Source organism: Budorcas taxicolor, chromosome 2 (assembly GCF_023091745.1).
Source record: "Budorcas taxicolor isolate Tak-1 chromosome 2, Takin1.1, whole genome shotgun sequence".
In the NCBI taxonomy this organism is placed as follows: Eukaryota; Metazoa; Chordata; class Mammalia; order Artiodactyla; family Bovidae; genus Budorcas; species Budorcas taxicolor.
Genome location: NC_068911.1, coordinates 29340141 through 29357965, shown reverse-complemented (window position 1 = coordinate 29357965; position 17825 = coordinate 29340141). Strand labels below are relative to the sequence as shown.

Sequence of the window (17825 nt, the reverse complement as noted above, 5' to 3'; positions counted from 1 at the left end):
CTGCAGTCACCATCTGCAGTGATTTTGGAGCCCCCCAAAATAAAGTCAGCCACTGTTTCCACTGTTTCCCCATCTTTTTGTTGTGAAGTGATGGGACCAGATGCCATGATCTTTATTTTCTGAATGTTGAGCTTTAAGCCAACATTTTCACTCTCCACTTAAAGTCTGTGCAGTTTCTAGTTTGTTGAAGACAATTAAAAAAACAGAGTTAGTGGCCACCTCAGCTTTTCCAAACATGACACTTAAAATGCACTTTGATATCTTATTCTCTCTTATGACAAATAACTTTCAGATCTGGTAAACTAAGAATTATTGGTGCATTCTAGTTTTAAAAGGTTGTGAGAAATTTATTTCCATATATGTTGCCATGTCAAATGACTTTGAGATCCATACACTTGGCCTCGCTCTAACCTCATAACCATAGTTTCATATCTCCACATGCTCACTAGGCAGTTCTTGGAAATTTTGTCATCACCTCAAATTCAACTTTTACCTTCTTTTCAAGCTGGGCCCCATTAGTTTACACGGACTCATTTTTTTTTTTTTTTTTTAATTTATTCAGTTGTGCCAGAGCTTCGGTTGCAGCACACAGGCTCTGAGTTGGAGCATGTGGGATCTAGTTCCCTGACCAGGAATTGAACCGGGGCCCCCTGCATCAGGAGTGCAGAATGTTAACCACAGGACCGCAAGGGAAGTCCCTGCTGTGACCCATTTCTATCAGCAGAACCATCTACTTCCCCAGTTCTAGAAACTAGACAACCTCTTTGATCATTCTCTCTAGTCACCAAAGCTCAGAAATGACTCTTGTAATATCTCTTGCATAGATTGATCTCTCTCTTTGCATTTTCATGTTTGTCACCATAGTTGCAGAAGTAACAGCACCTCCCTTCTACCTTGTCCCAGCCCAGCCCACCTTCCTGATGAGATTTATCATCCTCAAGCACTGGAACGAGTAGCCTATCCCTTCTCCAGCAGATCTTCCCAACCCAGGAATCAAACCAGGTCTCCTGCATTGCAGGTAGATTCTTTACCAGCTGAACTACCAGGGAAGCCCACTCCTCAAGCACAGCTTTACTGATTTCATCCGCCTCCAAAACCTTTATGTGCCCTCATCTGCCCACCTTTCGTGAACCAGGCGTGGAACACAGGACTCTGTATCAGACCTGTATCTCCAGGTGTGTCACTCACTGCTCGCCACAACGCACCAAGAACAGCACCCAGATCAGGCCCATCTCTTCTCACCCCTGTGCAGCCCTCACCAGAAGCCTCTGTATCCTGCCTCCAACAGTGAGTGTAGATGGACTCGTGAATGCACTTCAAGTGCCCACCAGTGATGGGCATCCTTAGTGATGCTCAGTAGCTCAAAATGGTCCAGTGATGATTTCCTGGGATAACTCTGTCCACATGGTAGTTGTTTAATTAGTATTGGACGAATAAAGGAATCACTTTATCAAAACAATGATTCTTTTCTCTGAAAACCTGTATTATATGAGCTCTCTCAAGTAATTTGGAGAGACTGCCCAGAGGAAAGCAGAAAATGTTTAAATGTTTCTTAAACATACAGATAAGAATTCCCTGTCCAGTAGTTAAGAATCTGCCTGCCAATGCAGGGGACACCAGTTTGTTCTTGGTTTGGGAAGATTCCACATGCCACAGGGCAGCTTAAGCCTATGAACCTCAACTACCGAAGCTTGCAATACCTGCCAAGCTCGAGCCTGAGCTTGGCAACAAGAGAAGCCACCACAGGGAGAAGCCTGTACACCACACGAGGAGATCCTCTCTTGCCACAGCTAGGGGAAGCCCAAACACAGCAATGCAGACCCAGTGCAGCCAAAAATAAATAAAATTCAGTTAATTTTTAGAAACAAATAATCAGCAAATGTGGTTTAATTTATGATTTTCTCTGTATTTTTGCAGTGATCATTTTCATTGAGAACAGCTTAGTAAATACAGAAAACCAAAACCAAAAAAATGATCCTCTCCCACCCAACAAAGAAACTACTAACGTTGCTCCATCACCAAGTCATGTCTAAGTCTTCTCGACCCCATGAGCTGTAACACACCAGGCTTCCCTGTCCCTCACCGTCTCGTGGAGTTTGCCCAAGTTCATGTCCATTAAATCAGTGATGCCATCCAACCATCTCATCCTCTGTCACTCCCTTCTCTGCTTGCCCTCAGTCTTTCCCAGCATCAGGGTCTTTTCCAGTGAGTCGGCTGTTTGCATCGGGTGGCCAAAGTATTGGAGCTTCAGCATCAGTTCTTCTAAAGGATATTCACAGTTGATTTCCTTTAGGATTGACTGGTTTGATATCCTTGCTGTCCAAGGGACTCTCAAGAGTCTTCTCCAACACCACAGTTCAAAAGCATCAATTCTTCAGCTCTCTGCCTTTGTGGTCCAGCTCTCACATCCATATATGACTGCTGGAAAGACCATAGCCTACTAACATTAGGTTGGTGCAAACGTAATTGTGGTTTAATTAAAGTTGTGAACTTTAAATTATTATAACTAGGCTCAAATGCATCATTATTAATCAAAATAGGAACCATTACAATCAACACCACTTTTGCTAACGAGCAATAAGTATGTTTATTCCTATAGCGTAAAAATATGTGCTTCAGGATTTGACAAACTCTTCAAAAGCCTTTTTTGCCTCCTGCTGGTTTGTGGAACTGCCTTTTCCCTGCAAAAAGTTGTTGAGATGCTTGAAGAAGTGGTAATCGGTTGGCAAGAGTTCAGGTGAATATGGTCAATGAGACAAAAGTTCATAGCGCAATTTGTTCAACTTTGAAGCACTGGTTGTTGGGTGTTGTCATGGAGAAGAACTGGGCCCTTTTGTTGACCAATGCTGACTAGGCATTGCAGTTTTCAGTGCATCTCATTGACTTGCTGAGCATACTTCTTGGATGTAATTGTTTCTTAGGGATTCAGAAAGCTCTGGTGGATCAGACGGGCAGCAGACCACCAAACGGTGGCCATGATTTGTATTCTCATGTTTATAGATTTTCTTGTTTAAAATAATGTTATCATGCTTAATTTAAAATTTGTGCCCTGTAAAAAGTGATTCAATTCCCTGAAAATCAGAGAAATCGTTACCATTTATGGTCTACTTACAGTATGCCAGGCACTTTAATTGCATTCTCATATCTAACTCTCAAAACCTCCCAATGAGGTAAATACTATTGTTTATTGTTGTTGTTTAGTTGCTAAGTCGTGTCCGACTCTGTGACCCCATGGATTTTAGCCTGCCAGGCTCATCTGTCCATTTAATTTCCCAGGCAAGAATCCTAGATTGAGTTGCCATTTCCTTCTCTAGGGGATCTTCCTGACCCAAGGATCGAACCTACGTCTCCTGCATGGCAGACAATCCTTTACCACTGAGCCACCAGGGAAGCCCCTGTTACCACCCCTATTATTAGATGAGAGACCTGAGACTCAGATCCAGAGGGCAGAGCTGGGGTAAGAACGCAGGCGGCCCAGCCCTGGTACCTGTATTCTCAACCACTGTGCCTGTGAAGAGTCCTCTGCGAGACCAGTTGTGGGTCATCAACAGCAACTTACTTTCTTTCCTGTAATAATAGTGAGATTGAGAAACATCCCCACCAGTGTCTGTGCATGCTAATTCCAGTAGCAATGTGAATAATAATTTCTTTCGGCCCTGTTTACACCATCCACCACCCCCGTTCACCATCTCTAACCCTCACAAGGCCTCCCAGGTGGCTCTAGTGGTAAAGAACCCACCTGCCAGTGCAGGAGACATAAGAGACATGGATTCAGTCCCTGAAGTTGAAAAGATCCCCTGGAGAAGGAAATGGCAGCCCACTCCAGTATTCTTGCCTGAAGAATCCCTTGGACAGAGGAGCCTGTTGGGCTACAGTCCATGGGGTCGCAAAGAGTAGGAGAAGACTGAAGCAGCTTAGCACAGCACAACCCTCTTAAGACACTGTGAGGTTGAGGAAATAAGGCTGGGAGAGCCCAGGTAACTTAGTCTCAGAGATGGAGAGTTGAACTTCTAACTCCATGCCCTCATCATATTGCTTCTCAATAAAAATCCCTTAAGACCCAGATAAGAATGAGAAGAGAATGGTCCTTTGCCATTAGCTTATTAGTGACATTACCATGTTTCTGTGACACCAAACTAGTGGGATCCAGAAGGCAGGATGTGCTTGTTTGGGTTGATCTGGGGAGAGAGGAGGGATATTTAGCCCCAGGCAAGTAGGCCTGGCATAGGGCATCTCAGAGAACCAGGCCTCTCTTCCAGGTACCGTCCCTATGGGAGCCTCTGAAGTCATATATTAAATAATTACCTCAGGGGAAGGCAGATTTGTTTGGATAAAATCTGTTGTTTATATGAAGTGCATCTGTTATTGCCAACTCCAAACATTTTAGTGGGCCAAGAATCTGGTTTATTTAAAGTTATGTACATTGAAAGGATGTCACAGATTTCATTGAGAAAACTGAGGCCGGAGAAATTAAATCTTCCAAGGAAGTTAGCAGGGAAGGGTCTAGAATTCTCCAGCCTCCCCCCCACCCAAGCCCACTGAAGTTTGCTTTGCACCCTTTTGCTTTACCTAATTTTTGAAAGTGTGACAGTAAGTCGAAAAATTTAGTGATGTTTATGTGGTTTACGAAATGTAAATTTTTAGAAGCCAAGTTTGTCACATTTAAAAATCAGAGCTTTAATAGAATATCTGTCATCTCAAACACCTGCTAAATTATTTGACTTGTTTCTGTTGTTTGTCTCTCTTTTTCCCCTAGATTTAATGTCATCTTGCTTAGGTCTGCTGAGTCTGTAATTTTCTATGTCTATGGATTCCAGAATTTGCTAAGAGATGGAGGAGTCTCTGCAGAATGATGTGGATGCAGCAAGCCTTGAGAAAACGGGCCCGCTCGAGAGCGCCAGCCCTCAGATTTCCATTAATGAATTCTCCTGTCACTGCTGCTACGACATCCTGGTTAACCCCACCACCTTGAACTGTGGGCACAGCTTCTGCCGGCACTGCCTCGCTCTGTGGTGGGCCTCTTCGAAGAAAACAGAGTGTCCAGAATGCAGAGAAAAATGGGAAGGCTTCCCCAAAGTCAATATTCTCCTCAGGTAATGCTCACGTCCATATGGGTAGCTCACTGGGCTTGGACAGCGTGGTTTCTCTTAATGGGAGCAGCCACATCTGGAAAGGCCCGAGACGTGGAGCCCACTGCCTCGGGGGTCACTCTGGATCCACTGGCATGTGAGTCAGGGGGCTCAAGGGCCTGCAAGTCCTGACTCCCTTCCTCACAGGTGGCCGTGATATGTCTATTATTTATTATAAATGAGGGAAAGGAAGAAACTGGTTACCAGACCATTTTCTGTAACCCTTGGTACATAATGCTTCTGACTGGTCTGTGCTCACTGAGAACACCCTAGAATAGAGAAAGTGGCCTAACTGCGTGATTCTGAATAACTAGTGTGATGCTGATTTTCATCTCTGACTAAACTCTGTCGCACTTGCCACATTCATAGAGTTTCTCATGCGTAGCATCACACAGCAGGTAAGACTTTCAGATGGTGGATTTTTTCCTTTTTCTATTCATAATGTTCATCCTGTTCCTGGGAGATCTATGAGGCTAAAATCCTTTCTGTTGCCTTCTCTCTATCAACAGAGTACCAGGAAGGTTAAAACGTTAACCCAGCATTCTGTTTTTCACAGGAAGTGTATTTACAAACACGTTGCTCTGACCTGTCAGCCTTGGTTTATCTGCAGGTTAATCTTAAGTTGAAGAAGGGTTCTCTTGTGGGGCGGGTGGCGGGGGGAGGTTCTCAATTTGTGTATAATTGAAGATAAAGAGCCCTATGGCATGGCCTGATCGTTGGTCTAACTTTTACAACTGAACTTCACCTTTTTTCTCTTTTTATGAGTTAATTTTTGATAATCAGATCGTTGCTGATACAGACCCCTTCGACCCCGCCTCCCCCCATCTTATTACAGTTCTTCCTTTTTCTCAGAGTAGTTTCAGTTATGATAATTTATACATTTATGTGCCAATAGGAAATGCAAATATTTTCTTATGTCAGTTGTGTACAGTCTGTGTTTCCGCAGTTTCCTATTTCATTCAAACAATATGTTTGAATGAAATTTATTTATCTTGATACCCAGTGTTATCCAGTAAACTTATTTTTAAAACAATGTATTGCTCCTCTGTAGAAATATGCTATGTTTTGTTTAGCTGCTTCCCTAACAGTGGACATGTAGAAATTTTTGATTTGTTGTTGTTACCAATAGGGCCATAACCAACCTTCTTATCCATTCTTTCTGAATCCTGGTATATGTATTTTTAAAAACAACTATTTACTTTTGGCTACATTGGGTCTTCATTGGGACATGCGGGCTCACTAATTGTGGTGCATGGGCTTAGTGGCCTCATAGCTTATGGGATCTTAGTTCCCCGTCTCAAACTTACACCCCCCACATTGGAAGGTAGATTCTTAACCACTGGACGAGCAGGGAAATCCTTGGTATATTATTAAATGTTGACATCAGTGTTATTTTGTCCTCTAAACATTTTAAGTGTATTTAGTTAAACAACTGTCTTTTTTCTCTCTCTCTCTCTCCTTCATAGGGACGCCATTGAAAAATTATTTCCTGATGCCATTAGAATGCGATTTGAAGACATTCAGCAGAATAACGACATAGTCCAGAGTCTTGCAGCCTTTCAAAAGTTTGGGAATGATCAGACCCCTTCAGCTCCCCACACAGGCCGAGGGAACCAGCACAGGGGAGGGGGTTTCTACTCCGGAGTGCTCACAGCTTTAACTGGGGTGGCAGTAAGTGGATGTCCCACGATTTTCACTGAAGTCAGTTCTGTTGAAATACTCCTAAGTGATCGCACATGGTAATTCACTGTGTAAGTTGAAACCTGGGATGTTGCCCATACAGGTATCTACAGAGTCCGGTATTCAGAGCCCAGTAACTGTTAATTTTGTCCCATTTCATCTTCACAGCCTATGCAATAGACACTGTCATTATTCCTGCTCTAGAGAGAAGGAAACTGGTGCAGAAAGGTGTTAGGGCTGGAACTGAGGCCATGTCTTGAGCACAGCACTTTACTAACTTCAAACCTTAGAGACTGTTTTTCTTTTTAAGTTCTATCCATGCTACGAAAATCTTATTGTTAACAAATTTTCCAATAGCAAAGGCACATGAGTCAGTCACACTGGCCAAATGGATGGGGTCGAGGGCACAGTGCTCCCAGGTGCCTTGTAGTGAGTCCCATTTCTGTCTCTGTTCCCCGACAATGACCCGAAAATCAGCAGAGTGAGCCCACCGAGGGTCGTGCTCCCCAGCTCCCTGTGGCAGTGGCGTGGCCTGGCTTCAGTGTTGACAGACTTGGCATCGTTTCCTCCCAGCCCAGCGTCTTTCCTCCCCGACCCCACACTCACGTATTCGGAAGCTGGCATCTCTGATCTTTCTGTGCAGTAAGGTCCTTGTCGCTTTTCCCCAGGTGGTCCTGCTGGTGTACCACTGGAGCAGCAGGGAATCCGAGCGGCACCTCCTGGTCCACAAGGCTGTGGCCAGATGGACAGCGGAGGAAGTTGTGCTCTGGCTGGAGCAGCTAGGCCCTTGGGCCTCCCTCTACAGAGACAGGTTTTTATCTGAAAGAGTAAACGGAAGGTGAGGAGCAAACTCTGCTGCTGCGCCACTGACATTTCTGAAACAGTGTTTTTGAGATGCTGTCCGCATACCCTGAAACTCACCCATCTGAAGTGTATAATCCATGGTTCTTAATATATTTGCAGATATGTGCAGCCATGGCCACAGTCTGGCTTTAGAACATTCTCATCACCCCCCAAAAGACAGCTCCTGCTAAAGGCAGTCAGTCCTCATTTTCCCCTCTCTCAGCCCCCGGCAAGCACCATTCTACTTTCTGTCTCCTGGATTTGCCTGTTCAGAGTATTTCCGTTCTTCCTTCATTCGTTCTTCAGCTGATGGACATTTGGATTGATTCCATTTGGGGGCTGTTAGGAACACTGCTGCTGTGATCACTTGTGTAAAGGTTTTTGTGTGAACTTGTATTTTCAATACTCAGTACTCTTGGAGCGGAATTGCTGGGTCATAAGGTAACTCTGTGTTTACCTTTTAGCAAACCATTAAACTTTTCTAAAGCAGCCATACCATTTTATGTCATTGGTTGACGTTTTAATTGTTTGTTGCTTCCCAATTATAAGGGTAACGTGTTTGTTTATTTCAAAATAATAATGTGGAACTATAGGACATTAGAAATGAACTACTTTCATCATCCTGCTCTTGAGAAAAAAACCACTTGCTGGACAGGTGTCCAGATTTTTTTCAATGTTTATACAGTTCTACACATAGAACTGTGGATTATTTATTTAAATGAAAATATGATTGTTCTAAGCAGACCTGTGTTTATATGTATATATATACATATGTGTATGTGTGTGTGTTTATATGTATATGCTAGAGTCTATTAACCTCTATGAACACACATTTATGGTGTTTCCTTTTTTTTCTGCTCCAGACAGTACCAAACTGCATTGGTACAAATGGAGGAACCCATTAGTTTGAGGAACTCACTCACTGCTGAGCGATGGGGCAGGCTGCTTCTGCCCATCAGCAAAGCTCCCTGCTCCTTCCTGAGCCCTGTCCATTTTTACTGGGTCCCTGCCTTCCTTGGGATCACATAGGAATGTACTTAGACCACCAGGCCACTGCTCTGTAACCCATTTGAATCAGACACGTGGTCCTCACTGCTAGGCTGTCTATCTGGGATCCCCAGATAACCTGTCTGGTGCCCCACCTCCCACCCTGCTCCGTTTTTCCCCTTGAACTGAACTTTCAACACTTGACTCTCTATTGAGGAAGCAAAATGCTCCCACTCTGCTTTTTGTAAAGAGTAGCACCACCTCCCACCTCACCCTGCTCCCTCCTGGAATTCTCTGCCTTGTTAATACAATGTACTTTGCATAACTATCTTCCTTCCAGAGGAGAGCTTCCTAAACTGGCATTGCTGAGTAAAGGAGAATAAACCTTTATGGGGTACTTTAATGAGGAGTCACTAGCGGTAAATTCACATTTTCTGATGAAAGGGAACAGATAATGTATCTGCTATCATCTTTAATCACTACCCCCAAACAGCTACTCTTATTATCATGATATTTCATTGGATTTCCTTCTAGTTTTTTTTTTCCTACACACAGACACACACACACACACACACACACACACACACACACACGCATATACTTTGAAAAATAGTAAGGTCAGAGTGCATAGCTGAAAGACCAAGGGTAGGAGCAAAGTGGTCCTCCTGAGTGTGCCTTGGGTGAGTCATTTTATTTGTCTAAGCCAGTTTTCTCACCCACACAATGGACATGATACCACCTACCTTGCAGAATTGGTAGATGGGTCAGTGATAATATAGCAAAGCGTCTTCAGAGAGTCCCTAGCAAATAGTAAGCTTTCACTTGTTTTCTGTTGGCCATATTACTTCATATATTAGGTGCCTTACCTCAAGCCCAAAGTGTGTATTTGTGTTGATAAGGTAGAGTTCTGACTGAAAAGCTTGCTTCCACCCCTATCCCCCCAGGTTGCTTTTAACTCTGACAGAGGAAGAATTTTCTAAGGCTCCGTATACCATAGAAAGCAGCAGCCACCGAAGAGCTATCCTCATGGAGCTGGAGCGAGTGAAAGCCCTGGGTGTGAAGCCCCCCCAGAACCTCTGGGAATATAAGGTGAACACTTTCTTAAATGGAAAAAGAAAAGTACTGAGAACAAGATAACAGTTATCTGTCTGCCCACTGCTCGCAGACATGGCAGACACAGCTGAAGCCCCTGTCAAGCTGTGGATCCTTCCTGGGCCTGCTCTCCTGCTTGTGTTACGGGTGTGTCTCCACAGCACTAACATTCTAGATTTTGAACCTTAACCTAAGAGGCATGAAGTGAGCTGATGCTTCTGCAAGTAGCTTTTCTCTCTGGCCCCCATTTATCAGCATGACCATCTGTCCTCTCTCCCATTGATGGCCACTCTTTCTTATCAGTGCTATACACAGGAATGGGATTACTGGGTCACAAGTAATGCACGTCATCAACTTTACTCGATTCTGATAAATTGTTCTTCGCTGGGTACCTCGTTCTCTTTTACAGGGAGAATCTAGGGAGTACCGTACTATAAGAGGAACACTATTTTTTAATAGTCATAGAATATCTGAATCACACAGACCTGTACCCTAAACAAGACATCATGGAGAAAACTAAATACAAATAACCAATTAAGTTGATTGGGGGTGGGGGTAATGCTCACTGATAATTCTAGTACAAACTGAGACAACCCCCTGTGTTGTTCTCAACTCTGACATTGTCGGGATGAGAACATTTCATAATAACACGAGCAAAGAGGCACTCATGTTTGCGGATCCTAAATTGGTGCCCTCTCTTTGGAGAGCAGTTTGTCACTAACTATTCAAATTTAAGCGGTACTTACTCTTTGATCTTCATCTCACTTCTTTGCATTGAGCACACAGGCAGCATAGTGGTCTGATCAAGAAAAGACCGGGGAGCCTGACTCCTGGGCTCCTCGCCATTGGTTCTTGAGGGGTGAAATGAGGTATGTGTTGCAGTGACTTGTGGCTCCTGCAGGACACACTGGGAATGCCAGCACGACCCTGGGCCTCCTGGTCCCTTTTCTTTCTCAGCCAGTGACCTCAGAGAATCAGTGAGAGCTATACATTTGAGTCACAGAAACCATTGAACAAGATGTTGACGCCAGTATCACTGGCAGTCGCTCATGGAAAACAACCTCAGTGCCCATTGTTAGGAGCAAGTTGAGTAAATACAGCTCAGCCCCACTTGTAGCCATTACAAAGGCGGAGGTGACCTGGGGTGCGCTAACCAGAAAGGAGGCCCAAGTGGTATTTTTAACTGAAAACAAAAAGCACGTTAGAAAACCTACGTGTTTGTGTGGATCATAGATCTCTGGAAGGATACAAGGACTGCGAACAATGTTCTCACCTAGGGATTGCGACATGGACGAAAGGCTGAACTGTATTTGTCATTCAGTTCAATTCTGTGCCATTTGAAAAAGAAGATTGTGTTTATTATGTGCATGTATTACTTTATTTTTTTTTCCAAACTTTAAACTTTGTATTTTGTATTGGGGAATAGCCCATGAACAATGTTGCAGTGGTCTCAGGTGAACAGCAAAGGGACTCAGCCAGGCACAACACATGTCTCCATCCTCCCCCCAACCCCCCTGCCATCTAGGCTGGCACATAGCATTGAGCAGACTTCCTGTGCCATACAGTAGGTCCTTGTTGGTTACCCATTTTGAATATAGCAGTGTGTGCCTGTATTACTTTAAAACTGAAAAACACTAGTTTCAAATTTTTTGAAGAATGGGGATAGGGGTCCTAAGATAAAAGATTTATTGTTTTACCTTTTTCTTTTTTTTTTTTTACTGTTTGACTATTGTTCGTTTGTCAATTTTTTTTTTTAAATCTCTACTTCTCTTTTGTCATAAATTATTAGTTTTGTTAATGCAGTCAAACTCTGGACTTTTTATAGCCGATATTAGTCCTGTGGTGGATTTTAATATCTGACAGAACCTTTCTGGGTCCTGTGACCCTCTATTTAGAGTCTATCAAAGTAGACTTAATATTAACTGTAGTGAATGGGATTGGGATTCTGGTCCTGGTTTAAAAGGCAATCAGAATCTTGTTCCTTCCGATCTCCGCAAGGGTGGTCATTTGATGTTGCGTGTATAGGCTTCCCAGTGGTGCTAGAAGAACCTGCCTGCCAAAGCATGAGCTGTAGGAGACACAGGTTCCATCCCTGGGTGGGGAATATCCCCTGGAGGAGCGTATGGCAACCCACTCCAGTGTTCTTGCCTGGAGAATCCCATGGACAGACGAGCCTGGCGAGCTACAGTCCATGGGGTCTCAAAGAGTCAGACACGACTGAGGTGACTTAGCCCGCACCACAGGCTGTGCGACAGACGCGGCTGAGGCGACTTAGCCTGCACCACAGGCTGTGCGACAGACGCGGCTGAGGCGACTTAGCCCGCACCACAGGCTGTGCGACAGGACCCCCCTGACCTTGGAGTCCCAGTGCAGCTGCTCCTGAGTACCACTGTTCTGGGCTGACTTGAGAGAGATGGCTTGCTCCCCTCTGCAGCCCTGCCATCATGATCCCCTCGCTGGGACTTTGGTTCATCCTTCTCATCTGACAGAGAGGAGCCCAGAGTTGGGATATTTTGGCCCAGCTGACCCCAGACCTACAAACATTAACCCGGCCATCGTCCCTTCTCTTGTCCTTAGCACGATGTGGCTGCACACAGTCAGGCTCCGTTTCTGGGACCTGTGTTCTTTTAGAGACCGCACACTCAAAAGAGCAGTTTTGCCCCCAAGGCCATTGGTTCTGGAGGGGTGAAAAGCATTACGTATTGCAATGACTTGTGGCTCCAGAGATCACAGTACATAAACAAATACACAGTATTTCTGTGGTATTAACATTTTCTGGGGCAGGGGCACGTTTATGAGAAAATCTTTAAAAGAATCCTTAAGAGGTAATAATGCAAAAAAGATTGGGAAAAGCTGCTTTAAACTGAAGAACTATTTCCACATTTCTATGTCTCACCTAAGTTGACTTTTTTTTGAACCGTTACTATGGAAAATTTCGAATACACACAAAGGCAAGATAATAGTACAAAACTACCATCCGCCCATAAGACAGTAACTCTTGGCTATGTTTATTTCACAGTTATACCTATTCCTACTATTCCTGATTATCTTGAAAATCTGGGATAGTTCTATTTCAGAAGTAAATATTTCACTGAATCTCTAAAAATTAAAGACTTTTTAAAAAAACAAAACTAAAATATCACAGTGTACACCCCAGAATGAATAATTCTCTGATGTTACAAACAATCTATCAGTATACACATAACGCACTTTTTTTTTTTTCCCCCAGTTGACTTGTTCCAGCCAGGGTCCAAATAGAGTCCACATTTGGTTGTCATATCTTTTTTTGTTTTAATTGAGGAAAAGTGATTTACAATATTAGTTTCAGGTGTACAGCATAGTGATTCAGTATTTTTGTAGATTATACCCCATTTAAAGTTATTAAAATATCAGCTATATTGCCTGTTCTATACAGTATGTTCTTGGGCCGACTTATTTTATATGGAGTACTTTGTACCTCTTAATCTCCTACCCCTATCTTGCCCCTCCCCACTTCTTTGTCCCCTTTGGTAACCACTTGTTTCTCTAAACCTGTGCGTTGGTTTCTGTTTTCTTATAGTCATTTGTTAGTTTTATTTTTTAGATTCCACATATAAGTCAAAATATATGTATTTGTTTCCTACATCTGACTTAATTTCACTAAGCATAATGCTCCCAGGTCCATCCAAGTTGTTGCAAATGGCAAAATTTCATTCCTACGGAAGAGCAGTATTCCATTCCATATATATTATATCATTATCATCATCTTTACCCATTCATCTGTTGATGGATACTTAGGCTGTTTCTGTAGGTTAGCAAGCATAAATAATGCTATTATGAGCATTGGCTGTCTGCTTCTTTCTGAATTAATGTTTTTTTTCTTCAGATATATTCCAGGGAGTGCAATTGCTAGATGGTATGGAAGGACTATTTTTAGATTTTTGAGGAACCTCCATACTGTTTTCCACAGTGGCTGCAGCAATATAAATTCCCACCAACAAGGTACAAGGGTTCCCTTGTCTCCACACCCTCTCCAACATTTGTTATCTGTGGTCTTTTTGATGATGGTTTTTCTGACAAGTTGATGTGATATCTCATTGTGATTTTGATTTCCACTTCTCTGATAATTAGCGATGTTGATGTGGCTTTTCACGTGCATATTGGCCATCTCTGTCTCCTTTGGAAAAATGTCTATTCAGGTCTTCTGGCTTTTTTTTTTTTAATTGGAGGATAATTGCTTTACAATGTTGGGTTAGTTTCCACCATACATCAACATGAATCAGCCATAGGTATACAAATGTCCCCTTCCTCTTGAACCTCCCTCCCATCTCCCACCCCATCCCTCCCCTGTAGGTTGTCACAGAGGCCCGGGTTGAGCTCCCTGCATCACACAGCCAATTCCCAGTGGCTGTCTTATTTTACACATGGTAATGTGTATGTTTTGATGTTATTCTTCCAATTTCTCCCTCTCTCTCCTTCCCCCACTGTGTCCACAAGTCTCTTCTCTGTGTCTGCATCCCCATTGCTGCCCTGCAAATAGGCTCCTCAGTACCATCTTTCTAGATTCAATATATATGTGTTAATGAATGGTACTTGTTTTGCTCTTTCTGCCTTACTTCACTCTGTGTAATAGGCTCTGGGTATCTGTATTTTTTTGAATTACTGTTGCATGATGGCTGAGTAATATTGTACATATGTACCACAACCTTTATCCATTCATCCGGCAATAGATGTTTAGGTCACTGCCGTGTTCTGGCTATTGTCAGTAGTGCTGTAGTGAACACTGGGGCACGTCTCTTTCAGTTACAGTTTCCTCAGGGTATATGCCCAGTAGTGGGATTGCTGGGTCATATAGTAGTTTTATTCCTAGTTTTGTAAGGACTCTTCATACTCTCTTCCACAGTGGCTGTATCAGTTTACATTCCCACCAAAGTGCAAGAGGGTTTCCTTCTCCCCACACCCTCTCCACTCTTTACTGTTTGTAGATTTTTTGATGATGGCCATTCTGACGTGTGAGGTGATAGTTTTAATTTGCTTTTCTCTAATAATGAGCAGTGTTGAGCATCTTTTCATGTGTATATCAGCCATCTGTATGTCTTCTTTGGAGAAATGTCTGTTTAGATCTTCTTCCGACTTTTTGATTGGGTTTGGTTTTCTGGTATTGAACTGCACATTGGGTTGTTTGTTGGTTATGTCAAAGGTGCAAGAGACATGGGTTCGATCCCTGGGTGGGAAGATCCCCTGGAGAAGGAAATGGCCAACCCACTCCAGTATTCTTGCCTGGAAAGTTCCATGGACACAGGAGCCTGGCGGGTTACAGTCCATGGGGTTGCAAAGAGTCAGACATGACTGAGTACACGTGCACGCACGTGCACACACACACACACACACCTCTTATGTCTCTTTCGGTCTATAGATTCTGCCTCCCTCTTTTCATTACCCTGCACTTAATTGTTGTAGAAACCAGATCATTTTCTCCTGTGGTTTCTGACATCTTGAACTTTGGCACTTGTCTCTGTGGTGTCACCTAACAGGTCCTTTTGTCCCCTGCATATCTTATAATCTAGTAGACTAGAGGCTAACTTTGGTTTAGATTTGGTGGGATGGCAAGGCTGCTTCATAGATGTGGTATTTTTTCCATCAGGAGGCTCATAACGTCCCACGATCATTGATTGTTTAAATCTCTGAGTTCATTAAGGGTTGCCAAATGGTGGTATCATAACTCTCTCGTTTCTTTTTCACTTGTTGGCTGAAACACATCTTTAAATGGGAGGTTTCTTCTAACACCATTTTGATTATTCTAAGTACTGTTTATAGGGTTCCCCAGGTGGCTCAGTGGTAAAGAATCCATCTGCAGTGCAGAAGATAGAGGTTCAATTCCTGGGTTGGAAAAATTCCCTTGGAGAAGGAAATAGCAACCCACTCCAGTATTCTTGTCTGGGAAATCCCAGGGACAGATGAGCTTGGCAGGCTACAGTCCATGGAATTCCAAAAAAGTAGGACAAGACTGAGCGACTGAGCATGCGTGCGTGTGCACACGCAAACACACACACACACACAAAAATATGTATTGACGTCTCTTGTGAGCCAGGTGATCTTTTAGAAGAAGATCTCAGCTATGAACCAGTCAGGCCCTGCTTTCAACAGTGCTGACTTTTTTCACCTAATGTTTTAACGTGAGCATTATCCAAAGCTCCTCCTTTGCATTCCTCAATGGCTGTATGAATTCTGGGCTAATTATCTACTGTAACTTCAGGACAGAAGTCACAGATTTCACTTTTTCTCTGTTATATACAGTGCAACACAAAATATTTTGTGCATGAGACCTGTAGTTCAGGTTATTTTTATTAAGTGGTGCCCACTATTTGGGGCTTCCCAGGTGGCTCAGCGGTAAAGAATCCACCTGCCAGTGCAGAAGACACAGGTTCGATCCCTAGATCAGAAAGGTACCCTGGAGTAGGAAGTGGCAACCCACTCTAGTATTCTTGCTGAGATAGTCCCATGAACGGAGAAACCTGATGGACTACTGTCCATGGGGTTGCAGAGAATCAGACCGGACTGAGCACACCCACCCACTCACTCATTTACTTTCCTGAAAGGTTGTGTTCTTCTAACTGTGCCTAGGACCTTGCTTCTCATCCTCCTGCCTCTCCCCAACCGTGGAGAGAGGCTGGATCTTTATATAATGTGGCCCATCAGATGAATTTCTTGGCCTCCTCTTCTCATTCATTCATTCATTCATTCATTGTTAGCACAAACCACATGGCAGAGGGCGTGAGACTGCAGAAGGAGCGTGAGTCGGGAGAATGCAGCCATGGTTGTAATGAATACTTGTGCTCTGCAGGCCGTGAACCCTGGGAGGTCCCTGTTCCTGCTGTATGCCCTCAAGAGCTCCCCGCGCCTTGGCCTGCTGTACCTCTACCTGTTTGACTACACCGACACCTTCCTGCCCTTCATTCACACCATCTGTCCTCTTCAAGAAGACGGCTCCAGGGAGGACATCATATCCAAGCTCCTGGTGGGTCTGCAGAGGGCCTTGAGGGACGTCATGCCACCATTGCCCATCGTGGAATAGATTTGGATATGTGGCTGTAGCCTAGCAGGGAGGAGCAAATAGCACAAGTCTTCACTGGAATCTTGCAAGGAGAGCCCTCACAAAGAAAATAGAGCAGGAACTTCTCCACTCCTAGAAGCCTGTTTTGTTTCCTGCATTGCATAGCCAGAGGGGTTACCTTTTAGACTTGAGATATTTAGAGGGGAAAAAAAAAAAACAGTATTGCTTCTGTTATAAAATAAGGTAGCATATTTCCAGATTGCCTGAGCGTTAGATTTATGGGCCCTCCAGCTTGGTAATGGATCTTGGTAATCTCTTAATGGGATCTTCTAAATTGGTTTAGTATATGTCCTATGGGCCTCAGAATAGGAAGCCACCATCCTGCTTGCGGATGGCAGTCATCCTGTTAGCTGACCACCAGGCCTTTGGCAGGGCTGGTTACCCACCACGGCTCTCTTGTATTCCTCCAGAATAGTTGATCGCATTGACTCAGATTGATTCTCTGTGTCACTGGAGGGTAATGCCCTTTACATTGGTACTTTTGGGGGCAGTCCTTCTGATCTGTTTATATCAAAAGTCACAAGGGTATAGGAATCATTGTGTATGATATTGAAACAGAATTCCCAAATCTCCAAGACCTTTTCTTAAACACTTGGATCAAGTGCCTGCCTAAGTGACTTTAGCCTTGATGTTGCTTTAAGCCTGCTCGTTAGCCCCTTTGCACAGTGTTTCTCCATTTACCCAGTTTTCAGCTGTTCTCTGCCCTTGCTAGACTGGGAGCACAGAGAACCCCTGACCTTGCCATTGTAACAAGCCCTGTCTATATCACTGTCTGCTCATCAGGCCGGCTTTTTCTTGGGATGCTCAGTGTCTGCTCCATTGTGCACAGTCTTGCTCAGCTTTCATTGGCCCTCTGGATGCCTAAAAGAAAGTGAAAAGTGTTAGTTGCTCAGTTGTGTCCGACTGTTTGCGACCCCATGGACTGTAGCCCGCCAGGCTCCTATGTCCATGAAATTCTCTAGGCAAGAAGACTGGAGTGGGTTGCCATTCCCTTCTCTAAG

At 43.8% G+C, this 17825-nt stretch overlaps 1 protein-coding gene across 2 annotated transcripts in view; it reads left to right on the top strand.

The window, feature by feature from the left end:
- The window catches only part of BFAR (bifunctional apoptosis regulator), a 30641-nt gene that overhangs the window by 8173 nt on the left and 4643 nt on the right, over nt 1–17825 (top strand). Inside the window, exons 2-6 of one of the 2 annotated variants that reach the window (XM_052655392.1) lie at nt 4818–5093; nt 6596–6800; nt 7478–7647; nt 9584–9728; nt 16555–16728. In XM_052655392.1, coding sequence (XP_052511352.1) covers nt 4831–5093; nt 6596–6800; nt 7478–7647; nt 9584–9728; nt 16555–16728 — 957 coding nt within the window. In that variant the 5' untranslated portion in view covers nt 4818–4830. Of the gene's footprint in view, nt 1–4756; nt 5094–6595; nt 6801–7477; nt 7648–9583; nt 9729–16554; nt 16729–17825 lie in introns of both variants that reach the window. The other variant, XM_052655383.1, reaches the window with a different exon arrangement.